The 19,600-nt window shown below is 45.0% G+C and overlaps 1 protein-coding gene across 4 annotated transcripts in view; it reads left to right on the forward strand.

Annotated features, from left to right (window-relative positions):
* AHCYL2 (adenosylhomocysteinase like 2) overlaps nt 1-19,600 on the forward strand; it is a 118,830-nt gene that overhangs the window by 88,379 nt on the left and 10,851 nt on the right. For all 4 annotated transcript variants that reach the window (XM_068944521.1, XM_068944436.1, XM_009679290.2 and 1 more), the window contains 8 exons: nt 666-809; nt 1,419-1,519; nt 3,527-3,629; nt 4,892-4,986; nt 11,299-11,405; nt 13,307-13,423; nt 17,765-17,828; nt 19,175-19,263. In XM_068944521.1, coding sequence (XP_068800622.1) covers nt 666-809; nt 1,419-1,519; nt 3,527-3,629; nt 4,892-4,986; nt 11,299-11,405; nt 13,307-13,423; nt 17,765-17,828; nt 19,175-19,263 — 820 coding nt within the window. The remainder of the gene's footprint in view (nt 1-665; nt 810-1,418; nt 1,520-3,526; nt 3,630-4,891; nt 4,987-11,298; nt 11,406-13,306; nt 13,424-17,764; nt 17,829-19,174; nt 19,264-19,600) is intronic.

Raw genomic sequence — 19,600 nt, forward strand, 5'->3', positions numbered from 1 at the left:
TACAGGGACGGAATAGCCTCCATAACTGAGTAATAATTGACTAGTAGCCTTTGGCATGTCATTGTTTAAAATGAAATAGGGCCTTTTATCTATCCTGCCTTAAATTACAGTTCTTAATATTTTGGAAATATATGAATCATTAGTAGGCATTTCTGTTGGCTTAGAGATGTAAAGGCATAACATTCAGGGAAGAGAGACTTAAAAAGGCCTTAAAGGAGCTGCAGCAGGCGAAGCATGAGGAGATGAAAACGTGAGTGAGAACACTGGCAGTGCTTGAGTTACAGTTACGTCTGGTATGTTGTTGAAATGGAGGTAGATGAGAGTGAAGGGAGTCACTGCAAGTAAGAGCCGACCACGAGGAAATGGGGCATTGTAAGTAGAAGGAAGGGTCCTGGTTGAGGATGGAGAGAAATGACTTGGCACGTGCGTATGCACTCGCTGCCCTGAAGAAGCACGTCTGTAGCTAAATTTAGCTGAACCTCTCCAGTTCTAATGCATGCCTGTATTGTTGATGAACAACTCTGTTTTAGAGTCTGAAGTGAGAAGTTATTGGGCCACTTAACTGGTCTGTACCTGGAACACCTCTTTCTCCCTGCCCTCCGTTGCAGATGGCTTGGCTTTAGGGAATGTTGTGTTCTGTCTCTGACCTCCTTTTCTTCCTCCAGCTGCCTCCTACACTGACAGCTCTGATGATGAGACATCCCCCCGAGACAAGCAGCAGAAGAACTCCAAAGGCAGCAGTGATTTCTGTGTGAAAAACATAAAGCAGGCAGAATTTGGGCGCCGAGAGATTGAAATTGCTGAACAAGGTAAATGAGACTTGTTCCTTCAGTTCCGTGTTGTCTTAGACTGTCTTGCTAAGTATGGGGTTCTTCCCTCCCCAAAATCTTCTTCTCCTCTTCTTGTGAGGTTCAGTGTCTTGGTTATCTCTTGACACCATTTGAGAAATAAAACTTCTGTGGGATTATGTGGGAACGTGGCGACAGGCAACTTTGTTATAGCATGATTATCTCCAAAAATTTGTAACAAAGGCAATCCAGCGATTAGACCGCTGGAGGGATATTGGAGAGGCCGATCAGAACAGCGAGTCCAAAGTCCTGCTCAGTCTGAAGCAGATTTTCCACCAGCCTCCCTCTGCTGCAGTCGCAGGTAGAAATGTGAAAATGTCATTATACTACATCGTAAACAGTAGGAAGAAACCCAGAGGGTTACTGGATTCTTTTCAGCCTGTGTCAGCCTGATTTGTTGTTTGATGCCTGCTCTCTCGAGGCTTTTGCTTTCTTTTGAAGCTGCCACAGCTGTACAAATTCAGGACAGTATCAGATAGCAGAGCAATAAGTGGTGCTGGCTGGCTGTTTCTTATGTGCTTATCCTTCTTAACAATGTATTGATGGACTTCTTTTTCTTTCTCCTTTCAGAAATGCCTGCACTTATGGCTTTAAGGAAGAGAGCTCAGGGAGAGAAGCCACTGGCTGGGGCCAAGATCGTGGGCTGCACACACATTACAGCACAGACAGCGGTAAGGTCCCCATCAATAAAATCCAGTCTTTCTTCTTTGCAGTTGACATATCAGTGTGTGGCCTTTAACTACAAAATGCTGTGACCGGCTGTTGGTACACATAACATGCGCTCATGGAATAAACAGCTCGCTGAGACGTGTGCTTGTTTTATACGCTATCACATTTAAAGAAAGATACGCTTTCTCAGAGTTTGGGTCATTTCAAGGAGTGCTGTGAGACTTTGCAGCCCGATACTCACTTGCATCTCACCCGCGCTGCTTACGTCGATAACGTTACATACTGCAGACTGCTCAGGTACCACTATTAAGCAAGTTGGCAGGAGCAAAGTCTGTTCTTGGGCAAAGCTTCTTAATAATGCAGTAAAGCATTGGCACAACTTGACGATTTCAGCAGAGAGGCTAAAGAATACTTGTGCACTGAAGACTGATCCTCACTCTGCTTTGTTCGAGGCCAAGAATATACTGTATTAGCAGGATAAGAGACAGGAATTTTTCATTGTCTATCATCTAAAGTGTACAGGGAAAGGATAATATAGATCTGTGGTCTCTGAGTCAGCAGTCCTGCACCTTACAGCAAGTATACTTTGTAAAGAGAACAGTCGATTTTGTGAACGTTTCTTGATATACAGAGCCTGTGCTTAAAGGTGATGTAGTGCATGTGTATAAGGCATTCCTATGAGTAACGATGACTAAGAAAATCAAATTACCTTTATATAAGCAGGAGGAAGTGATGGCTAGTAACCAGTATAGTTATGGAATTCACAACTTGCAGATTCTCCTCCAAACATGGGGCAAGCTGCTTTCTCTTGACTAGATGTAGGACTTTGCTGTGAAGGGACTTTGAACGAAATCTGGAATGTGCTCTGAAGTTCTTATTTGCTTCATTCATTTTGAATGGATAAACAAAAAAATTACAAGATTTGGTTTTGTGTTTTGTGACTCTCTAACCAACCTGGTGCGGCTTAAAACAACTTCGGATACCCTTCTGAAAATAAAAATCACAGAATCACAGAATGGTTGAGGTTGGAAGGTGCCTTTAGAGATCATCGAGTCCAACCCCCCTGCTCAAGCAGGGTCACCTCGACCACGTTGCACAGGACCCTCTCCAGACAGCTTTTGAATATCTCCAAGGAAGGAGACTCCACAACCTCTCTGGGCAACCTGTTCCAGTGCTCAGACACTCTCACAGCAAAGAAGTTTCTCCTCATGTTCAGTCAGAACTTCCTGTGTTTCAGTTTGTGCCCGTTACCTCTCGTCCTGTCGCTGGGCACCACGGAGAAGAGTCTGGCCCCATCCTCTTGACACCCTCCCTCTTCAGATATTTAAATGCGTTGGTGAGATCCCCCCTGAGCCTTCTCTTCTCCAGGCTGAACAGGCCCAGCTCCCTCAGCCTTTCCTCACAGGAGAGGTGCTCCCGTCCCTTCATCATCTAGGTGACCCTTCACTGGACTCACTCCAGGAGCTCCATGTCTCTCTTGTACTGGAGAGGCCGGACCTGGACCCAACACTCCGGGTGAGGCCTCACCAGTAGAGGGGGAGGATCACCTCCCTCGACCTGCGGGCACCGCTCTGCCTAATACAACCCAGGATCCCATTGGCCTTCTTGGCCACAAGGGCGCATTGCTGCCTCATAGTCAGCTTGTCCAGCAGGACTCCCAGGTCCTTCTCTGCAAAGCTGCTTTCCAGCAGGTCAGCTCCCAGCCTATCCTGGTGCCTGGGGTTATTCCTCCCCAGGGGCAGGAGCCTGCGCTTGCCTTTGATGAACTTCAGGAGGTTCCTCTCTGCCCATTTCTCCAGCCTGTCCAGGTCTCTCTGCATGGCAGCACAACCGTCTGGTATATCCACCACTCCTCTGTTTTGTATTGTCTGCATGTATCATCAGCACATCACAGTTACATATTCTGCCGTAATGAGAAGAAGTTGACCCTTTGACTTTGTGCGAGATTAAATTATCTTTAGCGTGATCCATGCAACCGGAGCCTTGCTCTTTCTGCTTTTTCAATCCAGGTACTAATGGAGACTCTGGGTGCATTGGGTGCGCAGTGCCGATGGGCTGCTTGCAACATCTATTCCACTCTTAATGAAGTGGCTGCTGCCCTGGCTGAGAGTGGTAGGAAACTTCATCCTCTTTATTCTTTCTGCTTTTAAAAATATTTCTTATTGTCCTGTCGTATTTAGCTCATTTATATTCTCTAATAGTTTTTTCCTCCTATCAATTGTTTTCGCTTTCCTTTAGAATAGATCTGTGGGAGACTGAAATCTCTGCGCTGTGTTTCTTTCCGTTTGTGAGCGCACATGTTGAGTGTGCTTCCTGGTAAACGTGGGGCTGAATTGCACGCATCAGCTTGTAATGTTTCAACAGAAGACGTGTTGCATACTTTTCTGTCTTCTGCGATTACTGATGAATATTGACAACTTGAATTAGTTTGAGGGAGTGGGAATCTTGTAGATCTGAGGAAGGAAAGAATGTATCAAACTGCAGACCAAAACAATCTTAACAGGAAATGTCGCTTGGTTTATAAGTAGAGGTTAGCTTTTTCTTATTCTATAGTCAAAGCAGTGAAAGGGACTGAACAACACAAGATCAATGTCTTCCATTGGTTTGAAAATATCATCCAGAATTATTTTTTTCTGGAGTATAAATGTATATAGCACAGATGATGATGGTGCACATTACTAGCCATTAGAGCTATGTGAACATAAAAATATTTTTCTAAGAGAAAATAAGCTAAAATTTGGTTTTAGTTCTATGAAGATAGAGAGTTCTTAAATTTGAATCCTAGCTTTGGCTAAAGGGGGATGAAAGAGGGAACTTCTTTTGGACGTAGTTCACAAAACAGGAGAAGTTGTTGCTCACCTGGGAGACTGGCTGCCTTAATTCAAATCCTCTTTTATCTGGTTAAGGCCAAGGATTTTACTTTGAAAGCTGGGAGACCCAGCGGAAGCCAAAATCACCAGTTCGTCTGTTATCTAGTCTTCCTGTCCTGTATGCTGAAGCTGTCCTGCTTTCTGTAATGTACCTGAATGATAATAATTGATCATGAGTCAGAATATGCTGGAGTAAATGTGTGGCTTATGTGTTCCGCAGGGAGGTAGGTCGTCTAACTCACAGAAAAAGCTTTATCTTACAAATAAATCTTTGTTACTAAGCAACATTGAGAGCGTGTTACCCTCCGTGACCTCTTGTCTGGCAGTTAGAGCATTTTCTTGGGAGAAAGGAAGAAATTAGGAAGGAAGTTACTGTCTCGGTAAATGAGCAGCATCTTCTGCTACCTCTAGTAATTACTAATAAACTGAGATTCTTCCTTATGTCATGGTTGCTCTGGGTCTTCATCCTAACTGTGTTAGCACTCATCTCCCTCTCTGTGTCAGGGTTCCCGGTCTTTGCCTGGAAGGGAGAGTCCGAAGATGACTTCTGGTGGTGTATTGATCGCTGTGTCAACGTTGAGGGATGGCAACCCAACATGGTGAGATGTGATTGAATCTAAAATGTTGAAGCATACACAGCTCTGTTCCGGAGAGCGGGGAAGGGTTTCACGAGAGGGTTGGGTGCTAGTCTGTATTTTCTTCTTGCATTTGGAACTAACTTCAACAACGATTAATGTCTGGCACTGGCACAGCACTTACCTTCAAAGCGCTTCATGATAAAATGATCCACATAATGTGGGAAATTGCCTACCCAGTGAAGTTCCATTTAATATTTTCTAAACAAGCATGGTTACATTGGTGCAAAGTTTAGAGGGCAATTAGTTTGCTTTCAGAGTAGCTTGCTTCAGTTTAAATTAAGCCTGTTCTCCACTCATTTAATCTAACTGTTAAAAAAAAAAAAACCACTCAGAGTATGTTCTAAAAAGGGCTTACATCGGTTTTACCATGACAGCTTAGATTCACAGCTTTGGTCAGGTTGATTTGACTTTCTTACCTAGGCAAGGCATCCATTTCAGAACCAGAATCAGAACCTAGGTTTACTTCTGTGCTTAAGTCTGTTTTTACTGTACTAATGCAAAACACTGAGAAGCACAGCTCCTGGCTTTATTGGTTTATTTTGCCCTTGTTTCTAGGGAAAATAGACAACGTGGAATTAGATGAGTGAAATAATTTGCAGTTGTCAAACGTTCTGTTTTCATCATGCTTCCTGTCAGGTTTTGAGCCTTGAAGCTTGTGATCTAAATTAGACAAAAAGTAATTAAAGATGGAAGATGGGCAGGTACCCATATCGTTTACTAGCATTGACTCGTTTGAACTGGATTCTTTGTCCCTTCCAGTCTGCACCTATTCACTTCCTGTCTGTCACCTTTAAAAAGAGATGCGAACGTCAAAAAATCCACCCTTAGCCTACGAACCTGAATCTAGACAGGATAGTCTTGTTTTCTTTTTTCTTTTTTTTTTTAGGAATAATTTCCCATCAAAGATGTCAGTAATTGAAGAAATAAATGTCTCAAATACCAGAATCCCTTGTGCATGTAACACCGTTTGTTTTCCTAGAATCTCCTCAGGCCTCTGGGTTCTGTGACGCATCTGTAGTCATCAGTATATTTTCAGGCTTGTTTCTGAGCACAGAAACAATTGTTGAGGGGCAGCAAATGTATCTGATCCAACAGTTCTCAAATTTATGTACACCTGATTTTGGAGGTCTACATTTTTAGCAACAAAAGGCAGGAGACTGCACACTGAGTGGAGAACAGGTTGCGGAGATAAGCTATTTCAGAAGAAAGGAACTGGCAAACTTGGCCAAAAAAGCAAGGCAGCACTTGCCTCTCTAGGCCTTCCAGTGTTAGGGCTGAAGCTGGATGGACTTACTTACTCTACTCTACGTGCTAATGGCAGCTTTTTAGATCATGCAGTGTATTCTTCTGCTCTGTACGTGAGATGGAGAATTTCCCTGGCATCCCGAGTCAAAGAGGTGTGTGTTCCGACGTTGTAGGACTGAGCCTGAGCTGCTGGTTTCTAATCTACTGCTACTGGCAACCTGTGACCTTTGCAGGCATCTAACCTCTCTTTATCTTGTCGTCCCATTAGTAAAATACCAACGATACCTTTCAGCGTCGTTGAGGATTGTTAGTGGTCATACAGAGCTTTGAAGATGAGCATGTTATATGTGGTACTTCATGCCACAAAGCGATGAAATGGGAAATTCTCTTCTAAAAGAGTGATTTTGTAGGATATGTCTCTCACTCCAACAAGAAATAATAACATTGGACTTTTTTATAAAATGTGGAGTAATTCTGAGCATGAGTATCCAGCTCGTACTCGTTGATCCAAGATGAAAAAAGTAGCATGGCAGGACATATCCATTTATAGACTAATTCTTTAAGCTTGATAGCCATACTCAGGAGAGAGAAGTACAGTCTCTATTTCTGTTTTGCAGATGGCAAAATGGGACGAAGTGGTTTAGCAGCTTGTGTAAGCCACACCGATTTAATATTAGGGTTTGAAATAGACCCCGAGAGTCCTGTTTGCCATTGCTTCACTGGACCTCACCACTCCTGTGTCCTGATAGGCATTGCAAGGCCTCCTGGGGCTGACTTTGTATGTCACGTGCAAGGGATGTCACATAGGGATGTCTCATAGTCTGCCTGTGTCGTCACAGGAAACACAATTTCTTCAAAGTGGAGAATTGCAGGGAGGCAGATAGGCTCCTAAACAATATTGGGGAAGTGCAAAAGAGGAGCCTCTGGCAAGGATGTTTGTCAAAGATTTCAGTTCTGCCTTCTTTCCTTGGACTTGAAATGGCCTTTGCCGCCTCTGTGCCCGCTGCGGCTGTTGGCTTCCAAGGTGGTGTGTTATGAGTAGGGTTTAATACGGAATGAATGATCAGACTTGTGATGAAAGAAATGTTTCTGTAGGTTATAACAGCAGCTGGAGGATTTTCCCTTCCAGATTACGCATCAGTAGACCTGTTCTTCCCCTTTTGAGCATCTCAGCCTGATCACATAGTTCAAACCAAGCTGAGCCGGAGGGCACCCTTTGAAAACCTTAGCATCCAATGTTTGGGCTTCTGTATGTTTGGGCTTCTGTATGGAGCTAGTCCCTGAGAAGAGTTAAGCCTGAATGACTGAAAGTCTCCACAGAAAAGGCCCATTGGGTTTTCTAAGGAAAATAATAGACCTTCAGAGGAGTGTGCCATCTGGATAGGCATGGCTCAGAGGTTCGTTCTGAAAAGTACCAAGGTCTATAGAGCTGAGGGTATTTCCTCTGCAGCATGAACTGATCTAAGACCACGCTGCCACTGGGGGATTTCTTGCCTTGGTTCCCTGTCTCTGACCATGCATTCCTGTTCTGCCCCTGCGTTTTCACTGGTAATTTTAAGATCATGTAGTGAGTTGTTTTCAACCATGTTATTGAGCTGATCCAAGCTAGTTTTAATCAGCTTGTGTTTGGCGAGATCAGCCAGGCAGTATCTACTGCTGCCACCGCAGACTCGGGGGACGGGGTGAGACTTTCAGTGGCAGCAGGGTTTTCGATTGGTTTAGGAGACTGTAAAATGGCACCCTGAGACAACAAATTTTTTTCTGGTGAGCCAAAGATTTTCTGCTGGAGGAGACATGAAGTGACAATACTCAGGGAACGAATAGTAAGAGCCCTTCTTTGCTGAAAGCAAAGAAACAGCAGCAAAGAGGAAATGAATGTACCAAATTGGTCAATGTGGAGATTTGGGAACTATTTCTTAGAAGAAATATGTCTTTTTGTGCCAATCTGTCAAACCTTTCACTGCTGACAGCCCATCATAAAAATTCAGAGAGAGTATTGCTGCAGAGGAGCTGGACTAGCTATCTCCTAGTGTTCGGGTCAGAAGAACAGTCCTGTCTCCAAACAGATAAATGTCCCTGCAGGGCAGTGGGTGATATAAAGAAGCAGTGATATTTTTACTGGCACAGCCAGCCCAGAGCTCTCTGATCCAATACGAAAGCCCTGAAATCAGGAGGGACGTTGATAAACTGTAGCTGTAAGTGTTGGTTTGCAGATTTGTTCCTCTCTGTTGGTGTCAGACAGGCACAGCATAGAAATGCAGAGCACGGCTCGCATCTATAAAGCCTGATTTGCTGTAAGGAAATTCTTCAGCCATCAAACAAATAAAGACTCTTTTCCAGAAAAAGGTGCCTGGGAAGAATTTGAATGAAAGCGATAACCTGCATGAAGCAGATATGAGAAAACTGCAGGAATACCTACGTGGGGTAGATACCCCACTGTTTTTGCTGTTGGCCATTTTATACCTATGTTGCTAAAAAAGGTGACCTTCCTTCAAAAATGGGTTCCTCTATTAAAATGTTTTTTTTCATCTTCTACCCTCCAAGGAAAGAAGAAACTGCCACAATCCAGAATTCTCTCTATGCATTTCAGAAAGAGGATTATGTGCCCTATTAAATGGGGATTAATGAAATGAAGACATTCTGGGAGCCAGGCTGCTGAATTCTTTCCCCAGCATGGCCCGGGAGAGCTTGTCAGCCAGCTTAACCCTTAGCTGCCTCAGTTTCCTAGCCTTTAAATGGGAGATAATCTGGGAATTCCCTGAAAATTCAAGGGAATTCAGGCTGCATGTTAAACGTGTGCACTGCACTAGCGGGGCGCTGGGTGTTTTCCAAACGTTTGTGAAGGAACAGCTACTACTCACAGGAGTGAGACTCTGAGGAAAGACCAGCTATTTTGTGAAAGAGAAAAAGGTTCCAATAATACTTAGCATTTCTCATTTCCAAATAACTTTTTGAAGACGGATGTCAGAATTCTGGCTCGGTGCAGCCAGTGCGTCGGGTCTTGGCAAGGTCAGCTCAGGAACGGCATCTTTGCAAAGTGCATCTGGGCGAGCATCTGCGACCGGCATGGGACTTCTGTCTAGAAAGCATGGGGGAACGGTTGAATTTTTCTGTGCAGCTGCAGATGCTGGCGTGTCCGAGCAGGGCTGCTTCGGGAGAGCTGCTGTTGCATGCCGGCAGAGGGCACCTGCAGGACTCTGCTGCGAGCTGAGGAGCACTGACTGCTGGAGTCTTCTGCCTAGATTTGATATTTGCCTTTTAAAACACCTGCGCACCACGCTAGTAGGTTAACCAGGGCTGGTTTGGCGATCAGCAACCCTTTGACATTGGTATAGGCAACTTGCAGAGGGAATAATAATTACAGTAATGTCCCCTCTGGGGCAATATGCTCTCAGCTAGTCCAGCTTTCACTTCATCTGCCGTTCAGTGAAATCCACTCCCTGTTTCTTCTTGAGCCTGGGCCTGATCGAGGTCGTCAGCACTCCCGCCATGCTTGGGCACTGTTTGGGATGTTGTGGGCCACCTGAGGCTGGCCAAGGCAGCAGGAGGGCTCAGGGAGGTGCACAGTTTGTTTCTTGTGCCTTTTCCCAGATACCTTTTTTTGATATCCCAGTGGGAAGATGAATAGGAGGAACATTACGAAACTGTGCAATCTAAGCTAGGCATAAGAGCCTTTGGGTGCTGTACTGCAGCTCTGGAGTACAGTCTGCGTTGAACGTTGCCCCACAGGTCTTGTGGGTCTTGTGACTCAAGGAAAAAACATCGTGGAAGGACCATGCTGAGTCCTGGTTCCCGGAGGAATGTCCACTCCTTGGAGCGGCTAGAGCTTAGCATCTCCTTTGGGATGGGCTCTATACTGAGACCTAGCAGGGGGTGACCAGAAGTGGCCTGGGCTGGGGCTATGTTCATTAGGAGAAAGAAGTGTAGGGCACAAAGGACAAGGTTGTCCTGACAAACTCCGCTGGCTGTCACTAGTGGTGAGATTTTTCCCTAATTATTGGAGGTTCTGTAGTTGCTAGGCGGAGGTGGAGGGAAAAAAGCGTTGACTTAAAACCACTGATTATTCTGGAGACACTTACATGCGACAAAAATGCGTGAATAATAGTGACCTGTGCAAAGGGATATCTGGATGTACACGTTAACTTTTTAGCTGTGTTACGATTTTAATGTGAACGCCAAAGCCATTTGTAGACGTATTTCAATGCGCCATATTACACTGGATGATTATAACACCAGCAGAGAATAGAGATCTCGCTCTTGGAGAGCCCTTTTCACCAGTAGTTTTTATGTTTCTGTGAGTGAACTGTTTTCATGTCTGTCCTATACGAGACACAATTTCAGAGGGCACCTTTACTTGCTCATCTTTAATGTTTTTATTAAAGCAGTAAGTCTCTGGGTTTCTCTACTGCCTGAAATGTGTCATTAGGAGGAAATGGGTGGCTCGGGAGACTTATGATCTGATAAAGAAGAGTTCTGTACTTCTGAGTTTGCCGTTCAAAGCCAGATTAAATGGGCTGTGACCCAAAGTTTTTGTCTAAAAGATGTCCAGTATTTTTAATACGCAGTGGTTTTTGATGTGCAATTACACTATAATTGGCTTTAGTGCCTCTGCACCCTCCTCCTCCTTCCCTATCCCCCTTCTTCCTTCTTTAGCAGTTGTGTTAGAAACTCTGATGACTATGTATGGTTCAAAGACTTTGCTGTCTGTGCCCCTGGAACATGGGGAGAGAGAAGCTTACACAGCAATTTTCCATGTTTCGTCTGGTCTCGTTATAAACGCGAGGTTCTGCAGTTGTTTGACCTATTGTCTTTCCAGGACAACGCATGCAACGTATAGCCAAAGTAGCACTCCCACTCTGAATAATCAGAGTAGTCTCGCCTAAGCTGTCAGGATGTGGTGTTTGTGCTGCCAAAACATGACCTTGATTAAGAACGGCTTGAATGCATGATTTATCCCCGGTGCCTTTGTGGGGTCAGGTGGCTCACTGGATCCTCCGTGCGGTGACTTTATGGGTTTTTTAATTACAGATCTTGGATGATGGAGGAGATCTCACTCACTGGATTTACAAGAAATACCCCAACATGTTTAAGAAGATCAAGGGGATAGTAGAGGAGAGTGTGACTGGTGTCCACAGGTAACATGGCAAGCTGCACGAGCTGCCTCAGGGCAGTGCCAATGAAAGAACTTCAACCTGTAAAACGCCATAGACTTGGCTGAGTATTACACCTCCTGATATGTGATCCGTGGTTTTCCTTCAGCGTGGGCTTGTCTTTTCAATATGATTGGTTTTAAATCTCTTGTGTAGGGAAAGCAACAGACTTGGAACTAACGCTCTGAATTTGAGACAAGGAGTAGGAACACCTTAATTCTTAGTCTGCGCTCCACTATTGACCAGTGTGGCTGGAAAAGGTGCATAACGTCTGCTTTTCCCATCTGTGAAGTAGGGGCAATAGTTACCCCATTTTAGGGATGAAGAAAGAAAAGGAAGGGATGAGAGTGCTACAGAAGAAGGTACAGGCTTTGGAGAAAGTGAAAACCTACCCCTAAAATAAATATATGTAAAGAAGTGAGATTTTGAAGAGGAAATGATTCTCTTGTTGGGGGAGCCCGGAAAGGGAGAGCCAAATAGATGCAGCCATATACAACCGTCAGTCTGCCTGAATTATGGTAAGAGAAGTGGTGTCCAAGGTTAGAAAAAAAGTTATGAGGAGATCAGACAGTGCTCTTTTAGCAGAGTTTAAAGTATCACAGATGACAGAAAGTAGGGGAATGAGGAGGAGAGCAGTACCCTCTGCTGTTTTCCTTTATTTTTGCCGTGAGAATGGCCTGGCTGCAGCTCTTTGAACTGGCTGAGAATTAGGCTAAGGGTGCCTGCAGCCCTGAAAACAGGGAAATGAAATATTGGAAACAAGGAAGTGACTGATTAAGGTTTTCAGCCAGTGGGGTCAAGAAAAGGACCTGACCATATTTTTAGCAACGGGGATTTGGGCAAAAGAGCTATGCAAGAACAAAACCATGTTAAAAGTTGTTCCCTATGTTCTTGTTTCAAGAACAAGGTCGTATTCTGAGGTTAGGGGATGTCGATTTGCACGTGCAGGGAATGCATCCTCCTTATCTGAGGATAAGGCCAGCATTTCCGTTGTTGTATGGGGAAGTCGCTGGTAGATGAATGAGGCAGCAGCTGAAAAAAATGTAGAAACGGGCAACGAATGAGGAAATACTGTCCCGGACTAAGGTGGGGAGCGAGGTTCCCAAAGGGCAAAGTGAGACCAGTGAGAAACCTGGAGGTGGCTTGTAGAGACAGATCAAGTGACGCTTCCCAGGGTATTCGGTCTGGAACAGGGCAGTGATTTTCAGATCCTCTGCATAGCAGTAGTGTAGCATTTACATTCATTCTTTGTGTTTTTGCTGCTGCCAGAAGGAAATGGAGTTCAGTGCGTTCTGAGAACGACGGGTTCAGTTGCGTGTGTTCTCCATCCTGGTCACTCCGTACCTCACGTCTCAGTGACTGCGCTGCTACTGCTGTTCTCGTTGGTGATTTGCTGCAAATACTGATCCTAGCGATTGCACTTTGTTGTGAACGTTCCACTTCTGTGGCTGTTTCTGTTTGTCTCTAAGATACAAGAACTTGAGGAATTATAGGAGCTCTACTGTTATCTGAAGCAAGATTTGGAGGGGTTTTGCCTTTTAGAGGACATCGGAGGATAGTCATAATCTCATTCATGTTATGAAGCACATGGAGTCCAAAGCACGTTCTGATCTCTGCTATTTTATGAAATGCTTCATGCCAACCTACTAGTGACGCAGTTCCTTCAGTAGGGGTGGGAAACGGATATAAATATCTGTGAAAGAAAAGATGCTATTTCTCCTCCTGAAATTAGGACACTGCGCAGTTCCTATTAGGAAGTTATCTTTGGCCCTCGAGATCCATCCCACTCGTTCCAGCCAAAGACCTTTAGAGCATGTGTCACTAGAGTGCAGGGAAATATTTTTTTTCACTGATTCTTCATCTCTTTCTTCCCTTATTCATAATAGGCTGTACCAGTTGTCTAAAGCTGGGAAGCTCTGTGTCCCGGCCATGAATGTCAATGACTCAGTCACAAAGCAGAAGTTTGACAACCTGTACTGCTGCAGAGAATCCATCCTGGATGGGTATGTACCCACTGTCCAAAAAGTTGTCTCTCTCGCTCAGCTTGGGGTCGGGCCAGACCCAGCAGGCTTCCTATGGGAATGGTGAATCTTGGGGGCTTCTTTACAGAACTGGATCCGTTTGTCTGTCTAGCCTGCCATTTGTTGCTGAATAGTTGATGTTTCAGAGGAAGGCAAAGACCCTTTATTACCTGTAGTGTTCATTACGATCCCACTAAGAAAGGCAATCGAACTCCGTAAGATATTGCTTAAAACACCATTTATGGGAGCTAACACAAGAAGGAGAAAGAGGATAGATGATCTTATGTCCCTTCAGGTGCTGGGAACCCCAGGTTGTGCAGGGCCTGCAGTCAGGGCACGGCACATGGGGCAGACCTAGTCCACGGAGAGGTTCCCCAACATTTTGGTCTGTAGGGCTTTTATAGGATTTTCTTAGAAGAAAGCAATTCTGTTCATCATTTCTCCTGTCAAACAAAAGGATGTTCACAGGAGAACTTGTTGCTTCACTTTTCCATAAAGACAAGGCCGTGCCGGTGGTGTGATCACGGATCCCAAGCGGGAGCTGCCGACAGGCTCCTTCATTACAGTTAGCCAGCTGCGCTCACCCTGCGGCCAAGGGATATGTGCAGCGCAGCACAGGCCGAACTGTACATGCGGCATCGCGCAGTGCAGCGCAGGCCTGCGCCTTCTCGGGTTAACTGCTATGTGGATCAGTAGCTCCTCAAGGTACGATAATTACTTCTGGTTACGATCGCTACACCTCTGGTCTGTCATATATTAGGAATTTGTAAGGCATGTTAAGACAGCAGCTATGTCTCTAAGGGTCAGAAAGTCACAAGATTTATTTGTACAATTGTTTATAAAGTGCTAAAAATCATAGGCACACCAGAAAACTAACTTTGTGTTTGAAGAATGTTGTGCTTGCAAGAGAATGCTCTTACAGCAAAGACGTTGGCATCTTTAGAGGTCTGGATTCAGTTTTTTCATCCAGCCACAAGCTACATGTATGAATGAGGCATAAAGTTTTGTCTCTCTTCCTCTTTTTGCAGAAATCAAATCTTCTGTTTTCCCAGAGTATCTGGAAGACACAACATCGAGTATTTTATTAGCCGTAGTGATACAAGGCATTTTTGAAAAGGCTTTCAGGGCTCTCAAAGCAGGCTCACCAAGCTTTTTGCTCTTCAGAGCAACGTTGCCCGTTGGTGTGTCTGTAGGGAGCTTGCATGCATTCTCTCCTCGCAGTAAGCGTGACTTCAAGCCCTGCAGCTTCTTGTAGTCCCCTGTAAGGACTTAAAAAGTAAAGTGGTTGCTGTGCTCCTTCAGTTCCCTCTTACCTGTTGTGGCATCAGGATAAAACCCATCTGTGCCTGGCACGCAGTTGTGTGTATATGAATCAAGCAACTACTTTGTCACAATCTTTTTTGCCTGGTTTCCTTTTTTTATCCCCTTCGGAGAATGTGTAACAAGCCAAAAGAAATGAAACAGAAGAGACTATGGCAGATCCTGAATTCATCCCATAACAGTTGCAAACCCCCATCCTGCTGCCCAAAGTGTAGACTTGAGGCTGAAGATGTAAACCCTGTCCTTCAGCTCAGCATAATAACTGGGCTCAGAAGGTGCATGTTCTGCCTTTGGGCATGTTCATCTGCTTCTCCCCAGCCTGCTCCCTCGGTTCTGCCGTTCAGCTACGGACAGGCAACGTGTCGTCCACGTGCCGTATGAGCAAGCAAGACGGCGTTTGCTTCTCTCCCTCCTCCCAGCGAAGCAGCAGGAACCGTGGAACTGGTTCAAGCTCGGTAGCTTCCTGACAACACTGTGCTTTTTAGGAGCCGGTAGCAAACGGACTGGTTTCCTCTGTGTGTAATCAGTCTCTGACTGATATGTAGGCACTAAGAACATGATGTATTTTCTAAAACTGCTTGGCTTGAGAGATAGTAAAAAATGCTTTAAATTGTGATCTGGAGAGAGTGTAAATCTCAGTGGTCTTTTTTTTCTCCCCTCTCACTCCCTTTTTTTCTTTTTCTTTCTGTGTAATCGGGTTGCTTTGGCTTTCCAGTCAATTCTCCCGACCCCCCCCAGATTTTTATCAAAGCCAAGTGAGATTAGGCCAAGTCTTACTCTTACGGTTCTAGCTGGTGGACTATTACACGTTCCATTTGGTAGCTGGTCCAAGGAGACGATTAATCACAAAATCAAGGACAAATTGATTTTTCAGAACTGGCACAGCTGTACCCCGGATACTGATGAGGTGAATAGCAGAGCTCAGGCTGCCTGCTGTGTGTCCAGGGTAGCTGTGGTACAAAGGAGGAAACCCTCCATGGAGAACACTGCCTACTTCAGGAGAAAAGATTTTTTTCATGTTGATAACTTAGTATGGCTTAATGTTTAAACAAGCCTTGAGGTTTGCAGTTCTAGGTTCCTTGCTGAAGTAGAAATGTAGAGCCTCCTCCTGCTAATCAAAGTCCATCTGGCAGCGCTATTGGTGTTTTGCTGTGTTACTGCTGCCTTCAGTCTGCTTCCATCTGATAGCGTCAGAGTATCTTGGAGACCAAAGTATGCTTCCCTGTTGACTGCAAAGCCTGCTCTAATATCTTTACCAAATCTTTGTGGGGTGTTTCGTGGAATGACTTGTTGATCATCTTAGCTTTAAAGTGGTCTTCCTGGTAGGGGTCATCTTGACCAGAAGTGAATAAGCCTCACATTTGTAATAATTGCTTGTCCCAGTACAGGGACAAGAAGATGATCTGTAAAATGTGTCCAAGCATCATGTAAGTTAATGAACCACCTAATACGCTTCCCCATGATGATCCACTGCAAGCAGTTTCTTTTCCACATTTCAGTCGCATGTTGTTCTAAAGCACTACATTTTGGACTCCTTGTCAAGTCCATCGTGATGGTAGCTGCCTCTTCTACCTGCCAAGATGTTTTATTGCCTAAGCCAGAATATGCCACTGCGAACAGCCGGTGGACTCTTGCCCTTCCTGCCCATCGAAACTTGAAAAGTTTAATCACAATCTTCAGCTGGTCTCCAAAATATGTGCCATTTGCAAAGTTACAACATGGAGCAGCAGTCTCCAAGACGTAAGGCGTCGCTAAGTGGACTTTGCTATATGCAGTAGCTGTCTTAGGAGATCAATACTCTGCATGTCTTCCTTCTCTGGGGGAGGAACCTGCTCTTTGCCTGCTACAGAGCGTCCATGCAGCTGCTTTCATCCACGCATATGTTTTGTTCCTTCTTTACTCTGCCCGTGCCTCAGTGCATGATCACAGGATACTAATTAAAGGCGCACAAGAGAGCCTCTGTCACTGGGGGTTAGCTGCCCAGCGTGCTGCCCTGCTTCCAGCTTTTGAGTGTCTGAGGACATAACGTTTAGCTCCATGCTCTATGTGCAGTGTAGATTCTTTTGGTGGCTACTGATAAGTTAAAATCTTTAAACAATTTTCTTATCAACTTGTCTTCAGCTGTGATGGATGATGAACTTAACGGGTAGGTACACTGGGGTTTGTGTTAGTCTGGCTCAGGCCTCTAAAACTGGGCCAAAGAAAATCTGAGCAAAAGTGCAATTAAATCTGCTGGGATTTTTGTCTACATTCTGTTGAAAATGTAAGGGAATTTCACCTTCCCTGCACTGCTAACCTATTTACTCGTGTGCTAAAAATAGCCTGTAATGTAGGACACTCTCTCGGAGAAACCAGGAGGAAACAGAGTGGAAGGGAGAGCTTTATTTGTACAAAGCGTTGAGATTCTGGCAATAAATTGCCACTTGTCTGCTCCTTCTGTAGTTGTTTCTGTGAAGTCTTTTGACTTTAGAAAAAAAATAAGAATAATAATATTTTAAAAAGGATTTTTGAAAAGATTTTAAAGATTTCCTGAGTGCCACTGTAACAAAAAAAGAGAAACAAAACCCAAATCCTTCATCTTCCATCCGGCCCTGCATTTCATTGGTAGCACCCGCCATTACCGAAGGAAAAAGCCAGTTCTGAGGGGACCTTCAGGTCTTCTCTGCGCCCAGAAATGCTGTGTGTCCTCACAGGGCACCAAATAAACCTAACGCCTGCTTGGATCAATAGGATATGTGTGATGGTGCCTAAGAGGGGCAAACCTGGTTTTTGCTGCTGCCCTTCACACTCTGGTCAGTCAAATAGCTCTTATTGCTGTTCTTTCTCCTTTATGGAAGGTACAGGGATGGGGGGACTTTCTCAACAGCTAAGCCAACAAAACTGGTCTCTCAGGAAGCCTGATTTTATGTCACGAAAGTTCTATCTGTCAAAGATGCTGCTGGTGCTGGAGTTAGCTAGGTTCCATCGCTTCAATTATTTTTTGTTTTCTTTTTTTTCCCTTAGCCTTAAAAGGACAACAGACATGATGTTTGGAGGAAAGCAAGTAGTGGTTTGTGGCTATGGAGAGGTAAGGGTTAACTTGTTCATCACATGGAAAACACTTCCCACATTACATCCAGCAGGTGCTGCATGTAAAATCAGTGCATCCTTTGCATGGCTTTATCCTATGGTGCTTTTCTGTCCTCATGGCTTTTCTCTGCATCTGCAGTTATCTCAATACCTGATGGGAATAGGCCTGGTTTGACAAAACTGAAGATTTTCCTTCTACAGCTTCCAGCATATTAACTTAAGTATTAAACAGATAGTAAATCTGAATCTTAAAAATACATGAGTTTTAAATATTCTGAATATCTTTAATATCTGAATATTAAAATATTCAGAGGCTTGGTTCTGCAGATGTACCTGTGCAGCTATAGCATTGCATGTTGAAAACGTGGTCAAGAAAGATAAGTTAATCTTGACTTACCAATGTGCTTTCACCCCCACCCGGAGGAGTCTTCTCTGGAGGTGAGACTGGGGTGTTCATCCATCCGCAATTCCTGTAGGGACTAGTGAAGACCAGTTACGGTGGGCCATGCTGTGGTACTGTACTGGGACTGTTTTCTGAAGAGCTCAGACTGGATGCTGCTTTTCCCCCGTCACGCTGGCTCATTTCACGTGAGCCACTGAGCAAACATTGGGCAGACGTGGCCAATTGCACATCCCCCCGCGCCTATGGAAAGGCGAAGCGACCGCACAGTATGGGAAACCTTGCTCATTTAGCCGTATCCCTCAATTCCCGTGAGCCGCGCGGCGTGTGTGTAAAGGTTAAAGCTAGTTAACCCTGAGAGATTTAAAAAGTTAAGCTTCCTAAATAGAGGAAAGGTCCTAAGAGACTCTTAAACTTTCTCTGCGATAAACATAATCTCTTGTTATCACTGCGCTTTCTAGATGCCAGGAGGTGCGGGAGGAAAAAGAACTCCCTGTCACTGAAGTGAATGGCACCTTGGTTTTTTTCGGTGCCTCTTCTAGCTCTGATTGGGGCCTGACTCGGGTCCTGGATTACTCTGAACCCAGGGTTTCAAGCAACCAGAAAGTTGGTATGTGGAACCAGAGTTGGTAAGAGCTTGCCAAGCAGGTTGCAAGGGCAGTTGGCTCTATTTTTCAACTGCAGAAAAGAAGCTCGGAGTAGTACAGTCCATATAAGCTTCAAATGGCCCTATCAATGATTACAGCAGCAGGATGGAGTTCTTTTAAAATATGAAGGGAGTGGTTGTGATTTCCTTTTGGAGAAGGGAGATAACACCATAGAGAGCAGAAGGTGGTGGCTCCAACCTATCTGTTCCTGCGTAGGCAGGCGTCGTAGCGCTGCTCTGTCGTGCTGCCCAGCTCTTGGCGTCTCACCTCTTCCTTTGTGCTGTTCTCCCTCCCCAGGTTGGAAAGGGCTGCTGTGCTGCTTTGAAGGCCATGGGCTCCATAGTGTACGTGACAGAGATCGATCCGATCTGTGCCCTGCAGGCCTGGTAAGGAGTAGCACGGAGCCTGGCTTCTTCTGGAGGCTTCTTTCAGGAAAAGCGTGGCCACAAACCTGTCCGCAGCAGTCCCTCTCTAGAGGGTTGCTGATGAGGGATTTGGGGCTTGTCAGCACACTCGGAGGGACCCGCAGCTCTCTCCTACGGCCAGTAAAGGGTTACTGCAGTAGGGATCAGCCAGTTGTCCTGTAACCCACATGCTAGCCTTGCCTAATAATAAACTCTGCTTGGAAGAGTTTAATGTTATGGCTCAGAACGGTATTGGGAGTGAACCGCTAACCTTGGAGAGCAAACTTGGGCCTTACTGCGTTGTGTGCACGTGTCGCTG

Source organism: Struthio camelus, chromosome 1 (assembly GCF_040807025.1).
Source record: "Struthio camelus isolate bStrCam1 chromosome 1, bStrCam1.hap1, whole genome shotgun sequence".
NCBI classification, from domain to species: Eukaryota; Metazoa; Chordata; class Aves; order Struthioniformes; family Struthionidae; genus Struthio; species Struthio camelus.